The following is a 22,656-nucleotide window of genomic DNA, read 5'->3' as shown; positions in this document are numbered from 1 at the left end:
TTGACATGAAGTCTTCTTCCATCTCTATAATAGTAAGCGACAATAACACTGAGCCCCAACATTTAGCCCATTTTGGGACAGGATTTCCATGTCTTAACTCCCTCAGCGACAGATTCATGCAGTCACCTGCTTTCTAAAACTGTTGTTTCTCTGCAGTTGAAACTGCTGTAATCTGGACCAAGCATCCTTTCCTACGAACCTCCTCTTCCTCTCCTTGCCCTGCTGCAATAACACATTTAATATCCAGTCATTTACAAAACATCCTTGTATTGTAACATGTCCACCTGTCATTCCCTGAGTGGTTTGTCTATCTATGGCACTGTCTGAAATGGCACCCTATTCTCTAGTACACTACTATTGGCTGGTAGTGCACTGTATGGAATAGACTAACATGTCTGCTGTGCCCTCAGTACATGGACTCACAGTCCCGAAGGTTTCCAAACGGAAGACTGAAGGTGCTGCCCAGTCTCTTGGTGGCTCTGCCTCCTCCCCCAGTCTTCTTCCTGTTCCAGTTGAGTAAGGGGGCGGTGCGCTGCCCCTTAGCCCTGCCCATGGTCCGTTGCAGAGCGTTCGCTTCGTCTCCACTGGGGGAGAGCATCACTTGCCTCCTATCCACCTGAACACACACACACACACACACACGAGAGATGTGAAAGAGCGTGTGTTACATCTCATTAATGTCTGTGTGTCAGGGCTTCACAGCCCAACCATTTTATTTGCATATGTGCCTAAATCTGTGGCTTGTGCGACCTGGAATTGCTATTTAGGAGCACCAGTAGCAAATATTTGTCATTGTGCGCCTACATTTTTCAACTTAGTGTGTGTTACAAGGGAACGTGCCCCTAAGTTGAAAAATGTAGGTGCACACAAAGTGATGTAGGTGCACACAAAGTGATGTAGGTGCACACAAAGTGATGTAGGTGCACGATGACAAATTTTTGAAATATTAAATCTTTCTAGGCGTACTGGTGCTCCTAAATAACAATTCCAGGTCGCATAAGCCAAAGATTTAGGCACATATGCAAATAAAATGGTTGGGCTGTGAAGCCCTGACACACAGACATTAATGAGATGTAAACACACACACACAAAGACACAACCACAAGCACCCCTACCTGTGTATCGTGTGTGTGCAGTGTGATGATGCTGAGTTGTATTCCTCTGTCGCTGCAGCTCTTCAGGATGTGGACCACCTCTCCATGTTTAGCCCACTTAAAGTCCTCTCCATCCACCGCCACTATATAGTCCCCCTCCCTCAAACCTGCCTCCTGAGAAAACACACAGTATATTTCATTGCTGCATGAAAAACTGTACAATTTCCATTGGAGAATCTTAGGAAATACAAAAGCAGAGGATTAAGAGGAGACGGGGTGCTTCTATCTCACCTGGGCACATCCCCCCGGCACCACCCCAGCCACAAGGACAGGAGAGTCTCCTCTAAGAGTCAGCCCCAAACCCCCGTCCCCTCGCTGGAGACTCACCACACGCACCGGCCCCCAGCGTGCCCTCGCACAGAACACTGACAGGGGACCCTGCAGCGCACACACAGAGACACCATCATCAACTTCAAAACCTTATGATTTTAATGATGATGAAGAAAATGTTTAGTCTCCCTCTCTTACCAGCCTTTGGAAGATGTCAGTGACTGGGACAGTGGAGAAGTTGGGTGGTGTGATGTCTGGTTTGTGCTGGGTTTGAGCTGAGGGACAACAATCACTTACTACTATGTTGTATGTTCAGCAGCTCTAATACACAGACCTCTCACTGACTCACAAAAACCACTCCTTCCCTCCCTCACTCACAGTGTATCTCGGGGGCCTCTGCGGTCTCATCAAAGTCATCCTCTCGGTCCATCTCGGAGTATTTGTCCAGGGAGCGTTTGTACATGAAAGAGAGCACCTCCTGTAGAATATCCATCTTCCTCAGGATCTTACATAGACCATGTACTCTCATAGCCTCCTCATGTCTGATCACTGCACAACGCAGGTGGGCCTTCCCTACAGCGTGAGCACAAACGGAGCTTTAGTAGGTACTCACAATGACCATGCACAAAAATCTAATATCTTTGTGTGTGTACTCACCCAGTTTGCGTCTGTCCTCAGGGTCTCTGAGCACCTGGCTGAGTGGGGGTCCAGCAGGACTACTGACATGGAACTGGAAGAGAGCCTTCGCCGACTCTTTGTCACTCCCTTCCTCAATGGACTCTACAGAACATGACAGACACTTTTATACAAAGTGACTTACAGTACAATGACTGCATCCATTTTATGTATGTGCAGGGGGAAAATCCACCACACATCATGCTCGCACCAACTGAGACACACAGGACCACACTGCACACACGTATGTTCTCCTAAAGCATCCTCCTTAACCGATACACACAGGTACTTACGGGTGTGGTCACAGAGAGCAACAGCAGCATTGTAGTGGGAGAGGGCTCTAAAGTGTTCGGCTTTCACTTGAACCATGGAGGCCCAGGAGAACGGGACATAGTCCTTCACAAGGGTCTGAGACATGGTCTGGAGCACCAAGCTATACACATCAGATACCTAGAGAGAGATTAAGAGAGAGATGCTCAGCAGGCTCTGCTCACACTTACTGGTCTGAAGCAAAACCACATGCCTAACAACATTGGACACTTTATAGAACACAGTCCTTGGCAAGTCCAGGCTTTGAGGTCATCTGCCTTTGGCCTAAAGAGCAGGAACCTGGACTTCAAAGAATACAGAAATACAGACATTGTCATCCGACAAGAAACCTGGTATAGAGGAGATGGACCCACTGGTTGCCCTCTAGGTTACAGAGAGCTGGTAGTCCCATCCACCAAACTACCAGGTGTGAAACAGGGAAGAGACTCAGGGGGTATGCTAACTTGGTATAGTGCAGACCTAACACTATTAAATGAGTCAAAACAGGAACATTTTACAACATGACCAACAAACAGGTAACAACTCCGTCGCATGCTGGGTACGTACATAGTCAATGGTAGGCTTCGAGGGGGTTTCCAATGGTAGGTACACCTATAGCGCATCTCTTGGCAGTAGTACTGTAGACTACTTTATCACTGACTTCAACCCAGTCTCTCAGAGCGTTCACAGTCAACTCACTGACACCCCTATCAAATCACAACCTACTTGAACAGAGCAATACTCAATTGTGAGGCATCGAAACAGAACAAACTGCACACTATTAAGAAATGCTGTAGATGGAAAGGCAGCAGTGTAGAAACCTACCAAAAAACAAATCCTATCCCTTCTAGACAAAATGTTTTTCTGCAATAGGGAAGGTGTAAACTTAGCAGTAGGACGCTTGAACAATATTCGACCTATCACCTAACATATCAAATTTTAATTCCGGCAGAAAACCTAACACAACAATGAGAAATGGTTTGATGAAGAATGTGAAAACCTAAGAAAGAATGAGAAACTCATCAAAAAAAAAAAAATAACAGAACCACATGTCAGCTTACATTTTAGTGGTGTAACACTAAAACACAGAACTACACTTAGAAAAAAAGGAATAGCACATAAGAAAACATTGTGATTTAAGACTCCATAGAATCAAAATACTTCTGGGAAGATTGGAACACACTAAACAAACATGAAGAGCTATCTAAAATGGAGATAACCACTTCAACCTTAAAATCGGCCATTTAACCATGAACCAAAAATATATGTGATTATTTACAAAACGTAGAATCTGTTATTAAAGACTACCACAACGCACTGAATTCTCCAATTACATTGGATGAGCTACAGGACCAAATACAAACCCTCCAACCCCAAAAGGACTGGTGTTGATGGTATACTAAATGAAATGATAGAATTTGTGGTCTGTATATTCTAATTGGCTATTCCATACATTTTTGGGGGGGGGTAGATCAGCTTTAATATTGCAGAGATTGTAGCTTCCATCAATGTAATTGTTTGCATCACTTCCAATCCCCCATATTTCTTTTTTCTGTCAAAAGTTAACTACTCATTCAAGGATTTTTTTCTTCATTTTTAAAATGTTTTACATTGTAGAATAATGAAGACATCACAACTATGAAACACATATGGAAATGTAGTAACAAAAAAAAAGTTAAACAAATCAAAATATATATTTGAGATTCTTCAAAGTAGCCACCCTTTGCTATGATGACAGCTTTTCACACTCTTGGCATTCTCTCAATCATGATCATGAGGTATGGAATGCATTTCAATTAACAGGTGTGCCTTGTTGAGTGAATTTGTGGAATTTCTTTCCTTCTTAATGCGTTTGAGCCAATCAGATGTGTTGTGACAAGGTAGGAGTGGTATACAGAAGACAGCCCTATTTGGTAAAAGACCAAGTTCATATTATGGCAAGAACAGTTCAAATAAGCAAAGAGAAACAGTCCATCATTACTTTAAGACATGAAGCTAGGTCATTCCGGAACATTTCAAGAACTTTGAAAGTTTCTTCAAGTGCAGTCAAAAAAACAAAACATCAAGCGCTATGATGAAACTGTCTCTCATGTGGACCGCCACAGGAAAAGAAGACCCAGAGTTACCTCTGCTGCAGAGGATAAGTTCGTTAGAGTTACCAGCCCAATTCAATGCTTCAGAGTTTAAGTAGACATCTCAACATCAACTGTTCAGAAGAGACTGCGTGAACCAGGCCTTCATGGTCAAATTGCTGCAAAGAAACCACTACTGAAGAACACCAATAAGAAGAGACTTGCTTGGGCCAAGAGACACGAGCATTTAATTTTTTCTTTTTAACTAAGCAAGTCAGTTAAGAACAAATTCTTATTTACAATGACGGCCTAGGAACAGTGGGTTAACTGCCTTGTTCAAGGGCAGAAAGACAGATTTTTACCTTGTCAGCTCGGGGATTCGATTTAACAATCTTTCAGTTACTGGCCCAATGCTCTAACCACTAGGCAACCTGCCGACATTAGACCGGTGGAAATCTGTCCTTTGGTCTGATGAGTCCAAATGTGCGATTTTTGGATCCAACCGCAATGTCTTTGTGAGACGCAGAGTAGGTGAATTGATGATCTCCGCATATGTGGTTCCCACAGTGAAGCATGGAGGAGGTGTGATGGTGCTTTACTGCGGACAGTCTGATTTGTTTAGAAGACAAGGCACACTTAACCAGCATGGCTACCACAGCTTTCTGCAGCGATACGCATCTAATCTGGTTTGTGCTCAGCGGGACTATGATTTGTTTTTCAACAGGACAATGATCAAACACACCTCCAGGCTGTGTAAGGGCTATTTGACCAAGGAGGGTGATGGAATGCTGCATCAGATGACTTGGCCTCCACAATCACCTGACCTCAAACCAATTGAGATGGTTTGGGATGATTTGGACTGCAGAGTGGAGGAAAATCCACCAATAAGTGCTCAGCATGTGGGAACACCTTCAAGACTGTTGGAAAAGCATTCTGTTAGCTGGGTACAATATCTACAGAGCAGGCAGAGGTGGAGGTATTGCCATCTATGTTAAATGCAACCTAGATGTCACGGTGTCCATTTCAACTTCTGTTCCGAGACAGTATGACTGCTTAGTTCTAAAATGTGGTCCTTGGTCATAATGCACTAACGCTAGCGGGAGTTTATCGCCCACCCTCAGCTCCAGTATCTGCTCTATGCAAAATATTTGAGTTAATGTCTAATTATGCAAACTCTGAATTATTATCGGAGATCTCAATCTGGACTGGCTGATGCCAGCGTCACTTAAAGACATTTGTAATGAACTAAATAACTATACCTACCCGTCCTAATCCAAAAGATCTGGAAAAATCTACATTAATAGACCTCATCTTAAATACACCTCATATAGCTAGGGGGTTATTTGCAAATGACAGTGACCACTGCCCTATTACATGTATCAGAGACACTAGGCAACAAAAAAAAAAGACATCTGTATAATTCTAAAGAAAAACTATAAACACTTCTCTGAGCAAGCCTTTATCCATGGCCTTTATTTCTCAGAGCTTTTATCCGTAAACTGCATAATGGACCCAATTTCTTTTAGTTCGATTTTTACCTCCATGGCTGATAAACAAAGCCCGTTAAAAGCAACTTCCGGAGACACATTTTTTAAAAAAATAAACAAACTAATCCTTGGTTCTCCTCTCATTTGAAAATCCTTTTCCTGCAAAAGAATAAAGCATGGGCCTTGGCGAGGAAAACTGGTGAAACAGCTGATTGGCTGCTTTTATGCATCTGAGGAATAAAATAGGCAAAACTCGAGGTATTTTCTTAGTGCTATGACAGTCTGCTGGTGATCCCTCTAAACTATGGAAAACCGTTAACTCACTTAAAACGAGGAAATTCAACGTCCCTGCCGAAGCAAATTACATCGGAATCAGTGACTGAACTGAAACTTGATGTTTTTAATAAGCACTTTATTTCTGCTGGTTTTCTTTAAAAGAAAAATGGCAAACATGATCCTGACCGGTCTATTGTTTCAGCCCCTCGGCCTGATGTGGAAAATTGTAAGCCCGTTTTTAATATCCAAAAAGTCACAGAAGATGAGGTCTTATCTGCACAATCTGCTATAGATCGTAAGAAATGGTTAGGCGTTGACAATCTGGATCCATATTTACTCAAGTGTGCGGCTCCTACAGTTGAAATCGGAAGTTTACATAGCCAAATACATTTAAACTCAGTTTCACAATTCCTGACATTTAATCCTAGTAAAAATTCCCTGCTTAGGTCAGTTAGGATCACCACTTTATTTTAAGAATGTGACATGTCAGAATAATAGGAGAGAATGATTTATTTCAGCTTTTATTTCTTTCATCACATTCCCAGTGGGAATTAGTATTTGTTAGCATTGCCTTTAAATTGTTTAACTTGGGTCAAACACAAGCTTCCCACAATAAGTTGGGTGAAATTTGGCCCATTCCTCCTGACAGAGCTGGTGTAACTAAGTCAGGTTTGTAGGCCTCCTTGCTCGCACACACTTTCTGTTCTGCCCACAAGTTCTCTTTGGGATTGAGGTCAGGGCTTTGTGATGGCCACTCCAATACCTGGACTTTGTCACAACTTTGGAAGTATGCTTGGGGCCCATTGTCCATTTGGAAGACCCATTTGCGGCTAAGCTTCAACTTCCTGACTGATGTCTTGAGATGTTGCTTGAATATATCCACACAATTTCTCAGATGATGACATCTATTTTGTGAAGAGCAACAGTCCTTTCTGCAGCAAAGCACCCCCACAACATAATGCTGCCACCCCACAAATTTCTCCAAAAGTACTATCTTTGTCCCCATGTGCAGTTGCAAACCGTAGTCTAGCTGTTTTATGGTCGTTTTGGAGCAGTCGCTTCTTCCTTGCTGAGGTTTCAGGTTATGTCAATATAGGACTCGCTTTACTGTGGATATAGATGCTTTTGTACCCGTTTCCTCCAGCATCTTCACAAGATCCTTTGCTGTTGATCTGGGGTTGATTTGAACTTTTTGCACCAAAGTACATTCATCTCTAGGAGACATAACGAGTCTCCTTCCTGAGCGGTATGACGGCTGCGTGGTCCCATGGTGTTTATACTTGCGTACTATTGTTTGTACAGATGAACGTGGTACCTTCAGGTGTTTGGAAATTGCTCCCAAGGATGAACCAGACTTGTGGAGGTCTATAATTTTTTTTCGTCTGAGGTCTTGCCTGATTTCTTTTGATTTTCCCATGATGTCAAGCAAGGAGGCACTGAGTTTGAAGGTAGGACTTTAAATATCCACAGGTACCCCTCCAATTGACTCAAATTATGTCAATTAGCCTATCAGAAGCTCCTAAAGCCAAGACATAATTTTTCTGGAATTTTCCAAGCTGTTTAAAGGCACAATCAACTCAGTGTATGTAAACTTCTGACCCACTGGAATTGTGATCGAGTCAATTACAAGTTAAATAATCTTTCTGAACAATTGTTGGAAAAATGACTTGTGGCATGCACAAAGTAGAGGTCCCAAATGACTTGGCAAAACTATAGTTTGTTAATAAGAAATTTGTGGAGTGGTTGAAAAACAGGTTTTAATGACGCCAACCTAAATGTATGTAGACTTCTGACTTCAACTGTATATATTAATACATTGGCAAGGGCACTAGAATAGTCTGCTGAACCCGGGCCCATTCTACTGAAATCAAATGTCTACCATTTGCTTCTGTCTCCAGCCAAGTAGGGCCTACAGCAGCACATAGATCTTCTGCACAGACTGTCAGACTTGGGCCCTGACAGTGAATCGTAGTAAGACAAAAATAACAGTGTTCCAAAAAAGGTCCAGTAGGCAAGACAACAAATTCTATCCAGACTGTTGCCCTAGAGCACAAATTATTACACCTACCTCAGCCTAAACACCACAGGTAACTTCCACAAGGCTGTGAAAAATCTAAGGCAAGAAGGTCCTTCTAGGCCATAAAAAGGAACATAGATCCTAATTGGGAGGTTGAGTTTTGTCTAAAAATACTTCAATCAGTTAACAAACCCATTGCCCTGTATGGTTGCGAGGTCAGAGGTCCACTCACTAATCAAAAAGTCACAAAAATGAGAAACACCCAATTGAGACTCTGCAAAAATATACTTACTGGAAAACACAAAACAATGCAGGTATAGCAGAATTAGGACTATACCCGCTAGTTATCGAAATCTAGAAAATAGCTGTTAAATTCTATAACCACCTAAAAGGAAGCATTGCCCACACATTCCACCACAAAGCCCTCACCTACAGAGAGATGAACCTAGGGAAGAGTCTCCTCAGCCAGGTGAGCCCCAGGACAGAAACACATTTAGACCAAACCAAATTATGAGAAAGCAACAAAAAAAAACATTGACACACTGGAAAGAATAAACAAAAAAAACAGGAATGTTATTTGGCCTTAAACAGAGTGTACACAGTGGTAGAATACCTGACCACTGTGACTGACCTTAAATTAACAAAATCCTTGACTATGTACAGACTCAGCATAGAAGGCTATTGAGAGAGGACGCCAAAGCGTGTCATCTCGAGAGCCAGGTTTGCCCATGTGCCCACAAAATGAAGTGGAAACTGAGTTACACTTCCCAACCACCAGACCAAAAAATGTATGACCACATTAGAAACACATATTTCCAACAGCTCACAGACAAAGAATGTGAAAATAAATTAAACATTGATAAACTCCAATATCAGTTAGGCGAAATACCGCAGTGCCTTTACAGCAGCAAGATTTCTGTCCCATTGCCATGAGAAAAGGGCAGCCAGTGGAGCACAAACATTGTAAATACAACCTATATTCATCTAGTTATTTATTTTCCCTTTCATACTTCAACTACTTGCACATTGTTACAACACTGTACATAGCCAATAATATAACATTTGAAATGTCTATATACACTTTTAAAACTTGTGTAATCCATTTGCTTCAGCAATGTAAAACATATGTTTCCCATGCCAATAAAACACTTTGAAATGTAATTAAGAGAGAAAGTCAGGAGAATGGAACATAGTCCTTAACCAGAACAGAAGAGAAGTCTTCAACAAGGACACTGGCTCAAGGTATTGTGCACCAGTGGGTATAACATGTTTGACACACACACACAGACACACACGCCCCCTCACCCGTGCGGCCTCCTTTGCCACTTGTAGCTGGGTGATGAAGTGCGTGTCCGGAGTTGTGAGTGTGACTCTTTCGAACACACACTCCTGCACCTGGGCAATCATCAGGCGGACCAGCATGCATAGTGACGGGCCACTCATATCCAGACTGGGAGCGTTGGAGAAGTTCTCCTTCAGGTAGTTAAATGCACCTGGACACACACAATAGCTTTTACAAGTATGTTGAAACACAGTAATGACAGAGTAAAAGCAAAGCGCAACCAGAAGAGGTGTGTGTGTGTGTGTGTGTGTGTGTGCGCGCATCTCATGCCATGTTAATGCGAGTGTAAGAATGTGTGGTTACCTGCAGCTCTCTGGAAGGCGTCTATAGCACGGTCTATGCCAGCTGTAGCAGAGCGGTCCTGTCTGGCTCCTATCTGTGTGTAGAGAGCCCCCACGTTGAACAGCACACTGCCCTTCTCAAACGCCAACGCACGCTGGCACGACGGCACACCTGTTAGAGAGTCATACCTAGAGACAGAGCGGGGGATGGGCAGGTGTGAAAGAGAGAGGGAGGGGCAGTTGACAGTCTCAGAGCGTTCCCACAGCTCACTGACCTCATCACATCAGTCAACTTGAACAGAGCAATAATCAATCATGAGGCGTCAAAGCCAAAGGAACTGAATAATATTAAGAAATGCTATAGATGGAAGGAAAATAGGGCGGAAACCTAGTAGACAACAAATTCAATCCCTTTTAGACAACTTCCTGGACAAAACATTCCACTGAAATAGTGAAGTTGTAAACGTGGTAGTAGAAAACCTAAACAGTATATATGACCTCTCAGCTTCCCTATCAATCTAAAAATGTCAAGCAGACAACCTAAAAATGGACAACAATGACACATTTTGATGAAGAATGCAAAAACCTAAGAAAGAAACCTATACAACCAAATACAGAGACCCAGAAAACCTGAGCCTACAACTTCACTATGGTGAATCCCAAATAATATGGAAATACACTACCGAAAGAGATGGAACAATACATCAGAAATCAGCTCAATGTAATTGAAGAATCTAAACCACTTCTGGGAAGTTTGGAAAACACTAAACATTGAGTTGTCCATCCAAAACAAATGGATAAATATGGTATGGATAAAGCACTTCTCCAATATTTTTGGCTCTATAACAAAGAACACAGCAAAAACATACATGATCAAACACAAATCTTAGAATATCAACTATTGAAGACTGGAGAATCCAGTGGTTATGGCAATTACACTGAATGAACTACAGCACAAAATACAAACCCTCCAACGTAGTCACCCTGCACACCCTAATTGACAAACAAACCAAAACAAAGGCAAAGTCCTCCCATGCTTTTTTCATAAAAAAAAGAAGCTTGACTTCATTTGGCATGAGGGTCTGCTATACAAGTTGATGGAAAGCGGTGTTGGGGGAAAACATTCCAACATACAAAAAAAATCCATGTATACAAGTGTGGTTAAACATGGCCATGGGGTGAGACAGGGATGCAGCTTGAGCCCCACCCTCTTCAACATATATATCAACAAATTGGCGAGGGCACTGGAACAGTCTGCAGCACCTGGCCTCACCCTACTAGAATCTGAAGTCAAATGCCTGATGATCTGGTGCTTCTGTCCCCAACCAAGGAGGGCCTACAGCAGCACCTAAACACAGACTGTCAGACCTGGGCCCTGGCAGTAAATCGCAGTAAGACAAAAATAATGGTTGTTCCAAAAAAGGTCCAGTTGCGAGGACCACAAGTACAAATTCAATCTAGAGCCCACAAAACACTATACACACCTCGGCCTAAACATCAACGCCCCAGGGAACTTCCGCAAAGCTGTGAACGATCTGAGACAAGGAAAGAAGGGCGTTCTACACCATCAAAAGGAACATAAAATTCAACATACCAAATAGGATCTGGCTAAAAATACTTGAATCAGTTAAAGAACCCATTTCCTTTATGGTTGTGAGGTCTGGGGTCCGCTCACCAACCAAGACTTCACAAACACAAAAAAAAAAAGCTCTGCAAAAATATCCTCAGTGTACAAATTAAAACACCAAATAATGCATGCAGAGCAGAATTAAGCCGATACCAGATAATTATCGAAATTCAGAGAAGAGCCGTTAAACTCTACAACCACCTAAAAGGAAGAGATTCCCAAACCTTCCATATCAAAGACATCACCTACAGCGAGATGAACCTGGAGATGAGTCCCCTAACCAAGCTGGTGCTGTTCACAAACAGACCCCACAGTGCCCCAGGACAGCAACATAATTAAACCCAACCAAATCACGAGAAAACAAAAAGATAATTATTTCCAATGTGTCAAGTAATTAACAAAAAAAAACAGCGCAAACAAGAACGCTATTTGGCCCTAAACAGAGAGTACAATGTGGCAGAATACCTGACCACTGTGACTGACCCAAACTTAAGGAAAGCTTAGACTATGTACAGACCTAGTGAGCATAGCCTGGCCATTGAGAGAGGCTGCCGTAGGCAGACATGGCTCTCAAGAGAAGACAGGCTATGTGCACACTGCCCACAAAATGTGGAAACTGAGCTGCACTTCCTAACCTCCTGCCAAATGTATGACCATTTTAGAGATACATATTCCCTACAGATCACATAGACCCACAAAGAATTCAAAAACAAATCCAATTTTGATAAACTCCCATATATACTGGGTGAAATTCCACAGTGTACAATCACAGCAGCAAGATTTGTGACCTGTTGCCACAAGAAAAGGGCGACCAGTGAAGAACAAACACCATTGTAAATACAACCCATATTCCTGTTTATTTATTTTCCCTTTTGTACATCATTATAACACATAATATGTATGACATTTAAAATATCTCTATTCCTTTGGAATGTTTGTGAGTGTAATGTTCACTGTTCATTTCCCTTTTGTTTATCAATTTCACTTGGTTTGGCCATGTTAACATATGTTTCCCATGCCAATAAAGCCCTTTGAATTGAGAGAAGGGAGAGAAACAGAGGATGAGACTTGAACTAGAGAGGAGTAAGAGACGTGAGGGTGTGTGTGCATGCATGTGGTGGGTTGCAGTGTGTGTGTGTGCGCACGTCTGGTTTGGGTGTATACCAGTGGAAGTGGACTCCTAGTGTTCTGTGTGGGGGGAAGAACCTCTGGTCCAGGTAGTATAGTTGGTTATAATACTCCATCAGAAGCTCCAAACCGGCTTCATTACGACTGGGGGTACGCATGGCCTGTTGACAACACACAGATAATACACACATTAACACTCAACGCAACAACATACATATTTACAGCCACTGAGAAGCAACCAGTCAGCCAATAGTCACTGAGTACATTTACATGCACAGTAATAATTGGATATTCAAATGATTATGGTGGTAGTCAGATTACATGACTATTGTGTAAACACCTTACTCTGCTCATATTAATTGGCGTAAAGTCCAAATCGAAGTAAATGTACGTCAATTAAAACACCTGGTTTTCTGAGCAATCTTTCAAATCATTAGGACATGTAAACACCTTAAGTTTTCTTTATATAAATTGGCATTCCAGCTGTGCATGTGCTAGCACCAGCCGAGAGCCTTCCTCTTTAGCGACGCAAGTTCGGAACAACTGAAGTCTTAGAAGTAATTTTCACATACAAACTTTATATGTCCGAACTCAGAATCAAATATGATTCCCAAAAATAACATGGCCGCTGTGATAGAACCTTTATTTTGATTGGTGATTTTCTGCATTTATCAGTGTCATCAGGTAGCCTGATTTCAGAGGTGTCCATGTAAACAGGATTATTAGGGAAAGCATTCTTCTTGCAAAGCATGTAAACGTTTTAATCAAACTATTATATTAAATTTGACCATCCATAGTAAATCACATTTTTGCATGTAACCGTACTCAATGTCATAAATCCACTAGGTGGCAGCATCTTCAACAGCATGAGCAGTTAGTTAGCATTTCAAGCAGAGGGTATCGAACCTGTCTGAGCTCCATAAACTCCTTGATCTCCTTCTCAAACAAAGAGCTGTCCTCTCCATAATGCTCACAGATAACGTCCTGACAGAGTGAAGAAAAATGAGAGATACATATTAAATAAAGTGAGTACTGAGAACGAGCAAGAGAGATATTATCCATTGTCCTCACCTTGAGGGAGGCCGTAAGGTCCAATCGTCCTTACCTTGAGAGGGACAGTGAGGTCCACTTCCTTGGTCTCCTTCAGACCCAGTGGGATCATGGGAACATTGATGGCTTCACTTAAGGAGAGAGACCAACACGTGTTAAATTACTTTTGTCACAAACCTCCACAGAAAAACCCAAACCTCCCTCCCCATCTGTCTCCCTGTACTATTAGAGTAACTATATTAACCAGTAGCCCCTCCCCATGGGGTAATTAATGACAGTAATCACAGGATTTGTCCCCCTTGTGACCCTGCGCTTCAGCTGGGATGGAAGAAACCTCAGAACTGTGCCTGGCTAACACAAACACACCTCGCTTCCTTACTGGCATTCCAGGCAACTCATTAGGCTATAATTAGCGCCCCCCACCAGGGTGTGTGCTTTCACACCAGGCTGATCACTAGAAACAGACTTCAATTTCGGAGGTTTTAAAAAAGGTCCTGAGAACGGCGATATGCCTTCATTGGCTCTCACAAAACAAAAATAGCAATATTATTGCCCAGCACTGGCGCGAACTCATGATACTCGGGAGGGCGAAGAGCACTACTCTGATCACGGCCCCATGGCAGTTCACAATGCTCTAACAAGCCGGGAGAATACTTGATGATAGTTCATGGAAACAGCACCTTGTTTTTGTAAAGCCTTCCCAAACCATAGCCCTAACCTTAAAGGAAAACTCCACCCAAAAACTATTAATCCATTGTTGATAACGTCCCAAAATGTTTTGCTGGTCAGCAGTCAAGTTGTCAAGATATACAACTTTCATAATACAGAAATCATCCCCGTATGACGCATCATATGATGCAAAATGCGTCACACAGGGATGATTTCTGATATTCTGTATATGAAAGTTACATATCTTGACAACTTGATTACTGACCAGCAAAACATTTTTGGGACGTTATCAACAATGGACTAATGAAACAAATACCAAAAGTTCTCAGGTGGAATTTTTAATTAGCCACTTGGAATGAATACCTAAATGTAACCTTGAGTTGTTTCCGTTTTAACCTTGGTAACCACGTGGAATTAACCTTGGTAACCACGTGGAATTAACCTTGGTAACCACGTGGAAGTAACCTTGGTAACCACGTGGAAGTAACCTTGGTAACCACGTGGAAGTAACCTTGGTAACCACGTGGAAGTAACCTTGGTAACCACGTGGAATTAATGCATTAAAAAAAAGACATTCATCCATAATACATCAAATTTGTAAGTAAAACTATGAGATCTTGTTGTTCACATGTTACCTCTCGGTCTGGTAGACCTCCATATTGCTGTTGAGTTCCTCTAGCTCTTCCTTCAGTAGCTGCAGGTTAGAGTTGACAAAGCTCAGCTCTAGAGCCACAGTCTCCTTTACCTTGTTGTTAGTGGTGGCTCTGCAACAAACATGTTCATATCAGATTATATTAGGACAATATAGAAAAATACCATACAGAAACAGGATAATGCATTTTGTCCATTTGTCAAATGGACAACAGTGCGTTTGATGACATAAGCTTTCGTTACTATGGATGACTGGCGGATCTGATATAAACAACGCTAACATTTTAGAACTTTCCTCAAACTCCGAGGCATCACTTCGTTGTCATGGTATCCGACAGACACTTCTCTCCACATCACAGAAATCCTGGGTACTCCCCCTGGTTACGCAATTCTGGAGCCCCGAGGAGTTTTGGGCTGATAACTAACTCACACAAAGCAATTAGCCCAAATGGTGGTTATTTAACTACAATGACCAGAATACATTGAGCCTTCCACTTGTCCAGGCAAGTCTCGTAGGGCAGACTGATACGGCGAAGGAGAGGGACAGAACGCCAGATCGAGAAGGATAGAGAGCAGTTGTTCCTTCGTGAGGCATCTCTATCTGACAATACATGATCTAAGTAATTCATTGTTGGTATTCAGAAGTCATAAAAATATGCTTGATCTACTTTGAAGAACCACTAAAATAGTGATTGTCAGAAAGCAGCGCTATAGCCAGCTACTAGTCTATATGGGATGACTTGTTGGGACAGAGACACCACCTGAGAAGAGATGATCAAATAAAAAAATGTCACAAAGGAAGTATTTTATTGATGTAAAGTAATGTGAATAATGGATAATAAGTGATACGCAGTAATGAACAGTCACTGCCATCATGGGGCTTTTATTAATTGCTTTATTCTGTGTTGTTACAGCATGCAACCCACATCATGCATTTGTTTAAACCAAATCAAAAACGTGACTATTTTTCAAAAACTGAACAGACTTCAAAACGCTATTATCGCTCAGCACAGACAACTGTGATTAACTTGGATGAGAAAGCCACTCCCTTTGCCAGGTGACAATTAGGACTCAACGAGAGCCAGTCTTTCAACCACAACAGGAGACTTGTCCCGGATTAGAAGACCGACACACACACACACACAAAAGGTTAGGCATGTTGACACCTGTCTGAGGCTAAGAGAGACAAAGGTAACCCCCCCCACCCCCCCAGGCACAACAATAAACACCAGCCCACAGTATATAAACACACTGTCCTGTTACACCAGCCCACAGTATATAAACACACTGTCCTGTTACACCAGCCCACAGTCCTGTTACACCAGCCCACAGTATATAAACACGCGGTCCTGTTACACCAGCCCACAGTATATAAACACGCTGTCCTGTTACACCAGCATGCCGCCACATGACATCATCAGCCAATCAGAAGCTCTAATGAGATGCACCCCCTCCCCTCCTAGGTTCTCCAATCATCCTTCATTAGTCTCGGTCACTCCCTTTCCCCTCCTCACCCTAGCTCCTACCACCACAAACCAGTTCACAGACAACTCATCGTGTGTGTGTGTGTGTGTGTGTGTGTGTGTGTGTACACGCGTGACTGGCGTTGAACCCGAGAGTCCTGCATCATGCCAAATGACTAGGTCGGAACTAATGCAAGTCTTCAGGTCTCAGGCAAGGTTAGACTGCTAATAACAAGAAGACGGTTCACTGAACTACTTCCATTACACATGTGGGTGTGGGACACTGGTGAGGATAAACATGTCTCCCACTGAAACCCAGAGGTGAGATTCCTGCAGACAGCTGCCCTCCCTAGGAAAATCTCTCTCTGCATGGGAATGGGAAGGGAAAGGTGCAGCAGCTGGACAAGAAAGCCTGTTGATTGGTGGCGCCAGGGGTCTCTGTGATCCAGTCTCAATAGAGGGGGAAGGAAGGGACAGGACTGGGTGCACACATACGGGCCTAAATATTTACTGTGCGACCTGGAATTTCAATTTAGGAGCATCAGCTTAAATACCAAATGTCTCAATGCTCAGTGCTCCTTGTAAAAAAGTACAGCATAGAGCCCTGCCCCTCTTATGTGGTTGTCTCTATAGGGCCAAACAGCAAATTCTGAAGTAGGACAATTTGAGTCATGTCCTAGCCTCAGAGGACTCTGAATCAACTATAAAAAGCTGGTGAATGGGATACATGGTGCATGACATCTCTACTAATTCAATGACTAGGCTAATCTTATTCTATTTCCCTTATGCTAGCTTTTCTCAAAACCTAAAAAAAAAACAAGTGAGGGGAGGGAGGGTTGACACACGGTTCTCTTTCAATTAGCTTGATGTTGTTTATCTTATGACCGCCTGACTCAGCAGCTAAACAGCCCACTAAAGAAAAAGGGAGCACACTGCTCTGCTTTAATTCAGAGCTACGTCTCCTCTCCCCAATCTCCTGCTCCTCATCCTCTCTGATGGATGAATGTGGATGTTAAAGACAGTGTCCAACGTACCATAGCTCTGCTCCTCTACATAACCACTCAGACACACCATGTCCTTCAGTGGCCCTCACAGTAACACTGTACATATACAAGCGTGGGATGAATGATGAACTGTTTGAAAGGATCAGAATGACGTTAATGCCCTGAGAGAGGTTGGTTTGATGTGCTATAAAACCCTAGGTCAGCTTTGATGTCCTGCCACCAGCCTCTTTCTTCCTCTGAAATAAAGTCAGAATTACTTTAAAGAAGACAGAATGAGAACAGGCTGTATTATAACTGTACAAGTACAGGTCAGAGAGACAGTATGTGTGTTTGATAAGACCATCCAACTGGCAAGTTGCACTTTAAAACTGAGGGGGGGGTGGGGGGGGGAATACAAAATAAACTTAATCAAACCTGCCGATTGACCACACAGACACACAGAGAGCCATAAAACAAGGTGGTGTGTTTTGGGGGCGTTCCCCATACACCCTAAAATCGTTTGGTAGATCCATCTGCTAGTGTTTATATGTGATACAGCTCAATGTTTCCACAGGTAGTGGGGCTCTGGGTTCCTTCTCCCACCACAGCGTGGGAAGTGGCCCCAGAGCTGCCCAGGAGGAGAGTGTACACACAGGATCAGAGACAATATTTGTCCACTGGTACAATGACCCGTCCCTTCCCTCACCCACCCCAGCTCACCTGAAGAGGTTTTCAGCCCCAGCCCTCATCCTCATCTCCTTGTTGATCTGCTGGTTGATACGAGCTCTACGATGCTGCAGCTTACTGCGCTGGGTCTGCGAGCACGGATCACAACCCTGGAGAGAAGGGTGGGGGGGAATAGATTGTGGATAACGCATAACATGGTCAAACAGAGTACTCTTAGCCGAACAGGTAGGTTGGTGGACTGTTCAGTGGATTACATAACAAAGCCCTGCAATAGATACATCTGAGCACCCCGTTAGTTTCCCTCCCTGATTAAGTATGAGTGATTAACCCTTCACACTTGTGTACGGGTTAAAAATGGCAGATTTGAACACCGGTAAGAGCCTAAATTGGAATGCAATGGCTGTACAGTAACATGCTCTACATGATGTCAGAGTTCAGTGTCTCTGCCTCACAGCTCTGTATGGGTTTCTAATGACAGCCGGTCTGATCTTCAGCACTGCGCACGACAAGAAGTTACCCACATCCCTACTGTTAGTTGGGCAACTGTTGTCTGAGTGAGCGAAATACAGTAAATTATGAGGACTCAAAGCATTTTGAAAGAGGAGACGTTGAGGATTATAATAAATACCACTTTGATGTCATACAAGCAAACCAAAACATCTATACGGTCCAAATGTGCACTTCACATTTCAATATCATAAAACGAATGTAATATACAGTGTCAACGTTTATCACTATTATGTTTGATGTACAGTTACATCGATGACATGGCGTTATACCCTGGGTTGTCCTGAACACAGTGAACCTGTGCTTTGTTATATTATGAAGAAAACCGCGGACAACACACTCACGACTCTATTCATTGCACACCAAAATTACAATCTGCTTCTCTGAATTGCCATGTGAAAGCTTATCACTTTTTATTTTATTTAACCAGGTAGGCCAGTTGAGAACACGTTCTCATTTACAACTGGCCAAGAAAGCAAAGCAGTGTGACAAAACAGAGTTACACATGGAATAAACAAACATACAGTCAATAACAATAGAAACATCTATTTACAATGTGTGCAAATGAAGTAAGGAGGTAAGGCAATAAATAGGCCATAGTAGCTAAGTACTAAGATAGCATTTTATAAATTTAGCTAGTCATTTTGGCAATAGAACAAGCTTTCAAATTATTCCCACCTGACCCAGATTGCAATTTATAATGGACTGTTTTTGGATTGCTTAAAAACAACAGTTATTGTGTAAAGGCAGGTGTAGGTCTGTGTTCTAAACACAACTACAAGTGTACATGCTTTAATTCCTTAACAGCACAGCTAGGAGAGCTTGAAAAAGCACCTTATAGTTGAAAACTTCTTTAAGTCATAAAAGTGCATTGAAATGACTTAGGAACTGTGTACACTTTAGATAAGGTGTGCAGCCACTTGGAAACCCCAGTTACACCGCTCACCCCAAATTCTCCTATCATTTTCTTATGTTACTGAATGGATCCGGAGTATTTTCAGATTTAAAATAAACATGAAATTCAACAGTGTAATGTTTGGATTCAGTCTTGTGTTAGGTGAACTGCTGTGTCCTCACCTTTAATCGAATGTTCCCATAATCTCCAAACTGTTCCCTTTAAATTGCTACCATGGTTATGCATATGCTCTCCATATTTCTTGTGTTCGAAACCTTTCAAATTTGGCCCTATCCATACATGTAAAGGGTTAAGACCACCCTCCTCCGTCATAGTTAGGATCAGATAGCCCATTACATTGGCAACAGGATCCCCGTGGCGATGGTTGCCAAGAGACCAAGCCCCAGTAGAACTCAGTCAGTAACCTGCTGTGAGGTAAGTCCTTAGACGTCATGGCCCACGGAGCGGAGGAGACTCGGAATACCTTACACCTGACTACGATAGAAATACAGCCACCAAAGGTTAGCAGTGCTCTTTTTTCCAACACCAACTTCATCCACCACATTATAAGTGGCTAAGATGGGCTCTGAGATCTCATCTTAGAAGACATGAGGCTGGGAAGAGGGGGTGAGCTATCGTCACTGGTAAAGGGTGAGCAATTGCCACTTGCTGCTAGGAGATAAGAGCCTAGATCAAGACTGTACTAGTGTCTGATGATGCTGCTGCACCATACTATGAGTAGAGCTGGACTGGGGTCTCAACCCAGGACACCTGAATCCACTGTAGTCTTCCTTCAGTCTGCTGATAAAGGACAAGACATGCCAACATGTAGGCCTACAATCATCGGGAAATGAACAGAAAATGACAGTTGATGTTCTGTGGGCAGATGCAATAGGACCCCCCCTTTAAACCAACCCTCTCCATTTCCTTCCCTCTCCCACCTCCCTTCATCCACCTCTCTGAGTTGTTTGTTTTGTGAGCGTGCACCCAGTAATCCTCAGAGTGCTTGTAGGGATTAGGGTGCTAGCCTAGCCATGCTCCAGTAGCCTGCCTTCAGTCCCCTGCTCCATTCTTCCAGTTTAGCCATAGCCATGCTCCAGTTCCAAGCCTCCAGCCCACTGTCCCAGCTCAGCCATAGCTGTCCTCCAGACCCAGGGCCCCAGCCCCAGCTCAGCCATAGCTGCCCTCCAGACCCAGGGCCCCAGCCCACTGCCCCAGCTCAGCCATAGCTGCCCTCCAGACCCAGGGCCCCAGCTCAGCAATAGCTGCCCTCCAGACCCAGGACCCCAGCTCAGCCATAGCTGCCCTCCAGACCCAGGGCCCCAGCTCAGCCATAGCTACCCTCCAGACCCAGGGCCCCAACCCACTGCTCAGCCATAGCTGTGCTCCAGGCCCAAGCCAGGGGACAGCAGGGGTACAGCAGGGGGTGAAATGGGGTAACTAGGCTCTCCTAGCCACAAACCATCTGTACCATGACACCCCCCAACTGGACAGTATCCTACTCCAATCTACCCCCCATGATGCAATAGCAGACCCCCAACCTAAGTCACCAAAAGTTCACCAACATAAGGCAACTCAATGCAGGTCCAGGATACCCCTCAATGAATCTGTCAATGATTCAGTAATGACACTGCATGGAAATGCATGTCAATAATAAATCACTTTGAAGAGTACATAGTTGATCTGGTATTTATTTGTATATTATTGTATCGTCATAGCATATGCTGTCAATTTTCCGTTTGAGCGTGTAATATAAAAGGTGTTGGTACAGTACCGTGTTTTTGGAACTAAAACTGCGTATCCCTCACCTTTCTGATACTCCCGTTGTGACTCCCCTCCTCCATCCGTGCGGGAAGCGCCAACTCCTCGTCTGAGCCAGCGTCAGACATCTCTGGCTCTCTACAACAGAATGTCCCAAGGCCGTTCATTTGTACAAAATAAAAACACCACTTTCCTCCCGTTCTACTCTAGCCAACCCTACCAGTTATTGTCACGGCATTTCTAAGGCAAGCAGACAGTGTTATATAGTGTCTATGGTTGCAACAATATCGAAACTAGAAACAAGTGAACTGGGATTGAATAGATGAGCTCGTTCTGCCTAGCGGTTTATGTTTGTAGCATAGCATTGTCCCACAACTAAACATTACACTTGCCTCGTCGCAGGTTCTTCTCCCATCATCAAGCCAGGACGCTATACAACTTGTTGCACCAATACTTGCAGGCAAGGGTCTGTTGTGGTGGATGGAAAGAGAGCAAATCAACATAGGAAAGACCCGTAACAAAACAATCACGGTCTAATTTTACAATTTGCATTCGCGCAACTCTCTCACACAATACAAACGAAATAACTCGTGGTGTGGCTTTATTCCAGGAGGCGGTGTCTTTAAATGCAAAATAACCAATGACATAGCACCTACATTAGTTGACGTAGATTTTTACGAATCAAAATATGATATTTCTCTAACTGACAAGATAAACTGTCCAATTGTGAATCCCATGGGCGATGGCAAAATTGTGGAATTACAGTTGCCCATAGCAACGGTTTCCACTATAAACAGTTAACTGTAAGTAAATGTCATCTAAAAATGTAATCTACGTAATCCCAAAAGTAATTATTTAGAGGACCTTGACCTTAAACAAACATTAGTAATTCTGCCTTCTAAAACAAAGGATACATTCCCACCTTTCTGTTAAAAATAGCTATACATTGATGAAGTGTAGTCACTTTTGAGGACACAAACTCAAGTACACAGTACAAATATGATACAAATTTGAAAATATGAAATATTTTACAGTATATGATGCATTTCCTATTCAACAAAACTGTATGAATAAGGGTTGAAATTACTTATAATTTGATTATACTGTATTTAGAAAGCTATACAACTAACTATAAGATTTCACCTTCCTTATAACTGTAAAATACGTATCTGTATGTTTAGTGTTAGAGTAAATGTGTATATTTTCTAAAGATGTCTCTTGATCAAAACAACTGCTCCCATTGCTGTGAACGTCCCATGGAGCTCTATTTTAGGGTCCGTTCCTAAATTCGCTCTGGCTATCTGTTCGATTTCAGAGCACTCTCATCTGTGTGGCAAAGCGCAGAACAACTG

The 22,656-nt window shown here is 42.9% G+C and overlaps 1 protein-coding gene across 1 annotated transcript; it reads right to left on the bottom strand.

The window, feature by feature from the left end:
• Positions 1-205: 205 nt before the first annotated feature.
• LOC139409436 (rhophilin, Rho GTPase binding protein 1) lies at positions 206-21,432 on the bottom strand. The gene is made up of 15 exons (XM_071154591.1): positions 21,352-21,432; positions 18,175-18,290; positions 14,993-15,121; positions 13,744-13,819; positions 13,545-13,622; positions 12,675-12,799; positions 9,906-10,072; positions 9,566-9,753; positions 2,393-2,549; positions 2,082-2,204; positions 1,803-1,997; positions 1,623-1,699; positions 1,386-1,532; positions 1,116-1,268; positions 206-616 (listed from the first exon to the last, which is right to left on the bottom strand). The coding sequence occupies exons 1-15, from the start codon at positions 21,430-21,432 to the stop codon at positions 407-409; spliced, it is 2,022 nt and encodes a 673-aa protein (XP_071010692.1). The 3' UTR covers positions 206-406.
• Positions 21,433-22,656: the final 1,224 nt, after the last annotated feature.

The sequence above is a fragment of the Oncorhynchus clarkii genome, chromosome 5 (genome assembly GCF_045791955.1).
Source record: "Oncorhynchus clarkii lewisi isolate Uvic-CL-2024 chromosome 5, UVic_Ocla_1.0, whole genome shotgun sequence".
In the NCBI taxonomy this organism is placed as follows: Eukaryota; Metazoa; Chordata; class Actinopteri; order Salmoniformes; family Salmonidae; genus Oncorhynchus; species Oncorhynchus clarkii.
The sequence above is the reverse complement of the archived record's forward strand: the minus strand, read 5'-3'. Positions and strand labels throughout refer to the sequence as shown.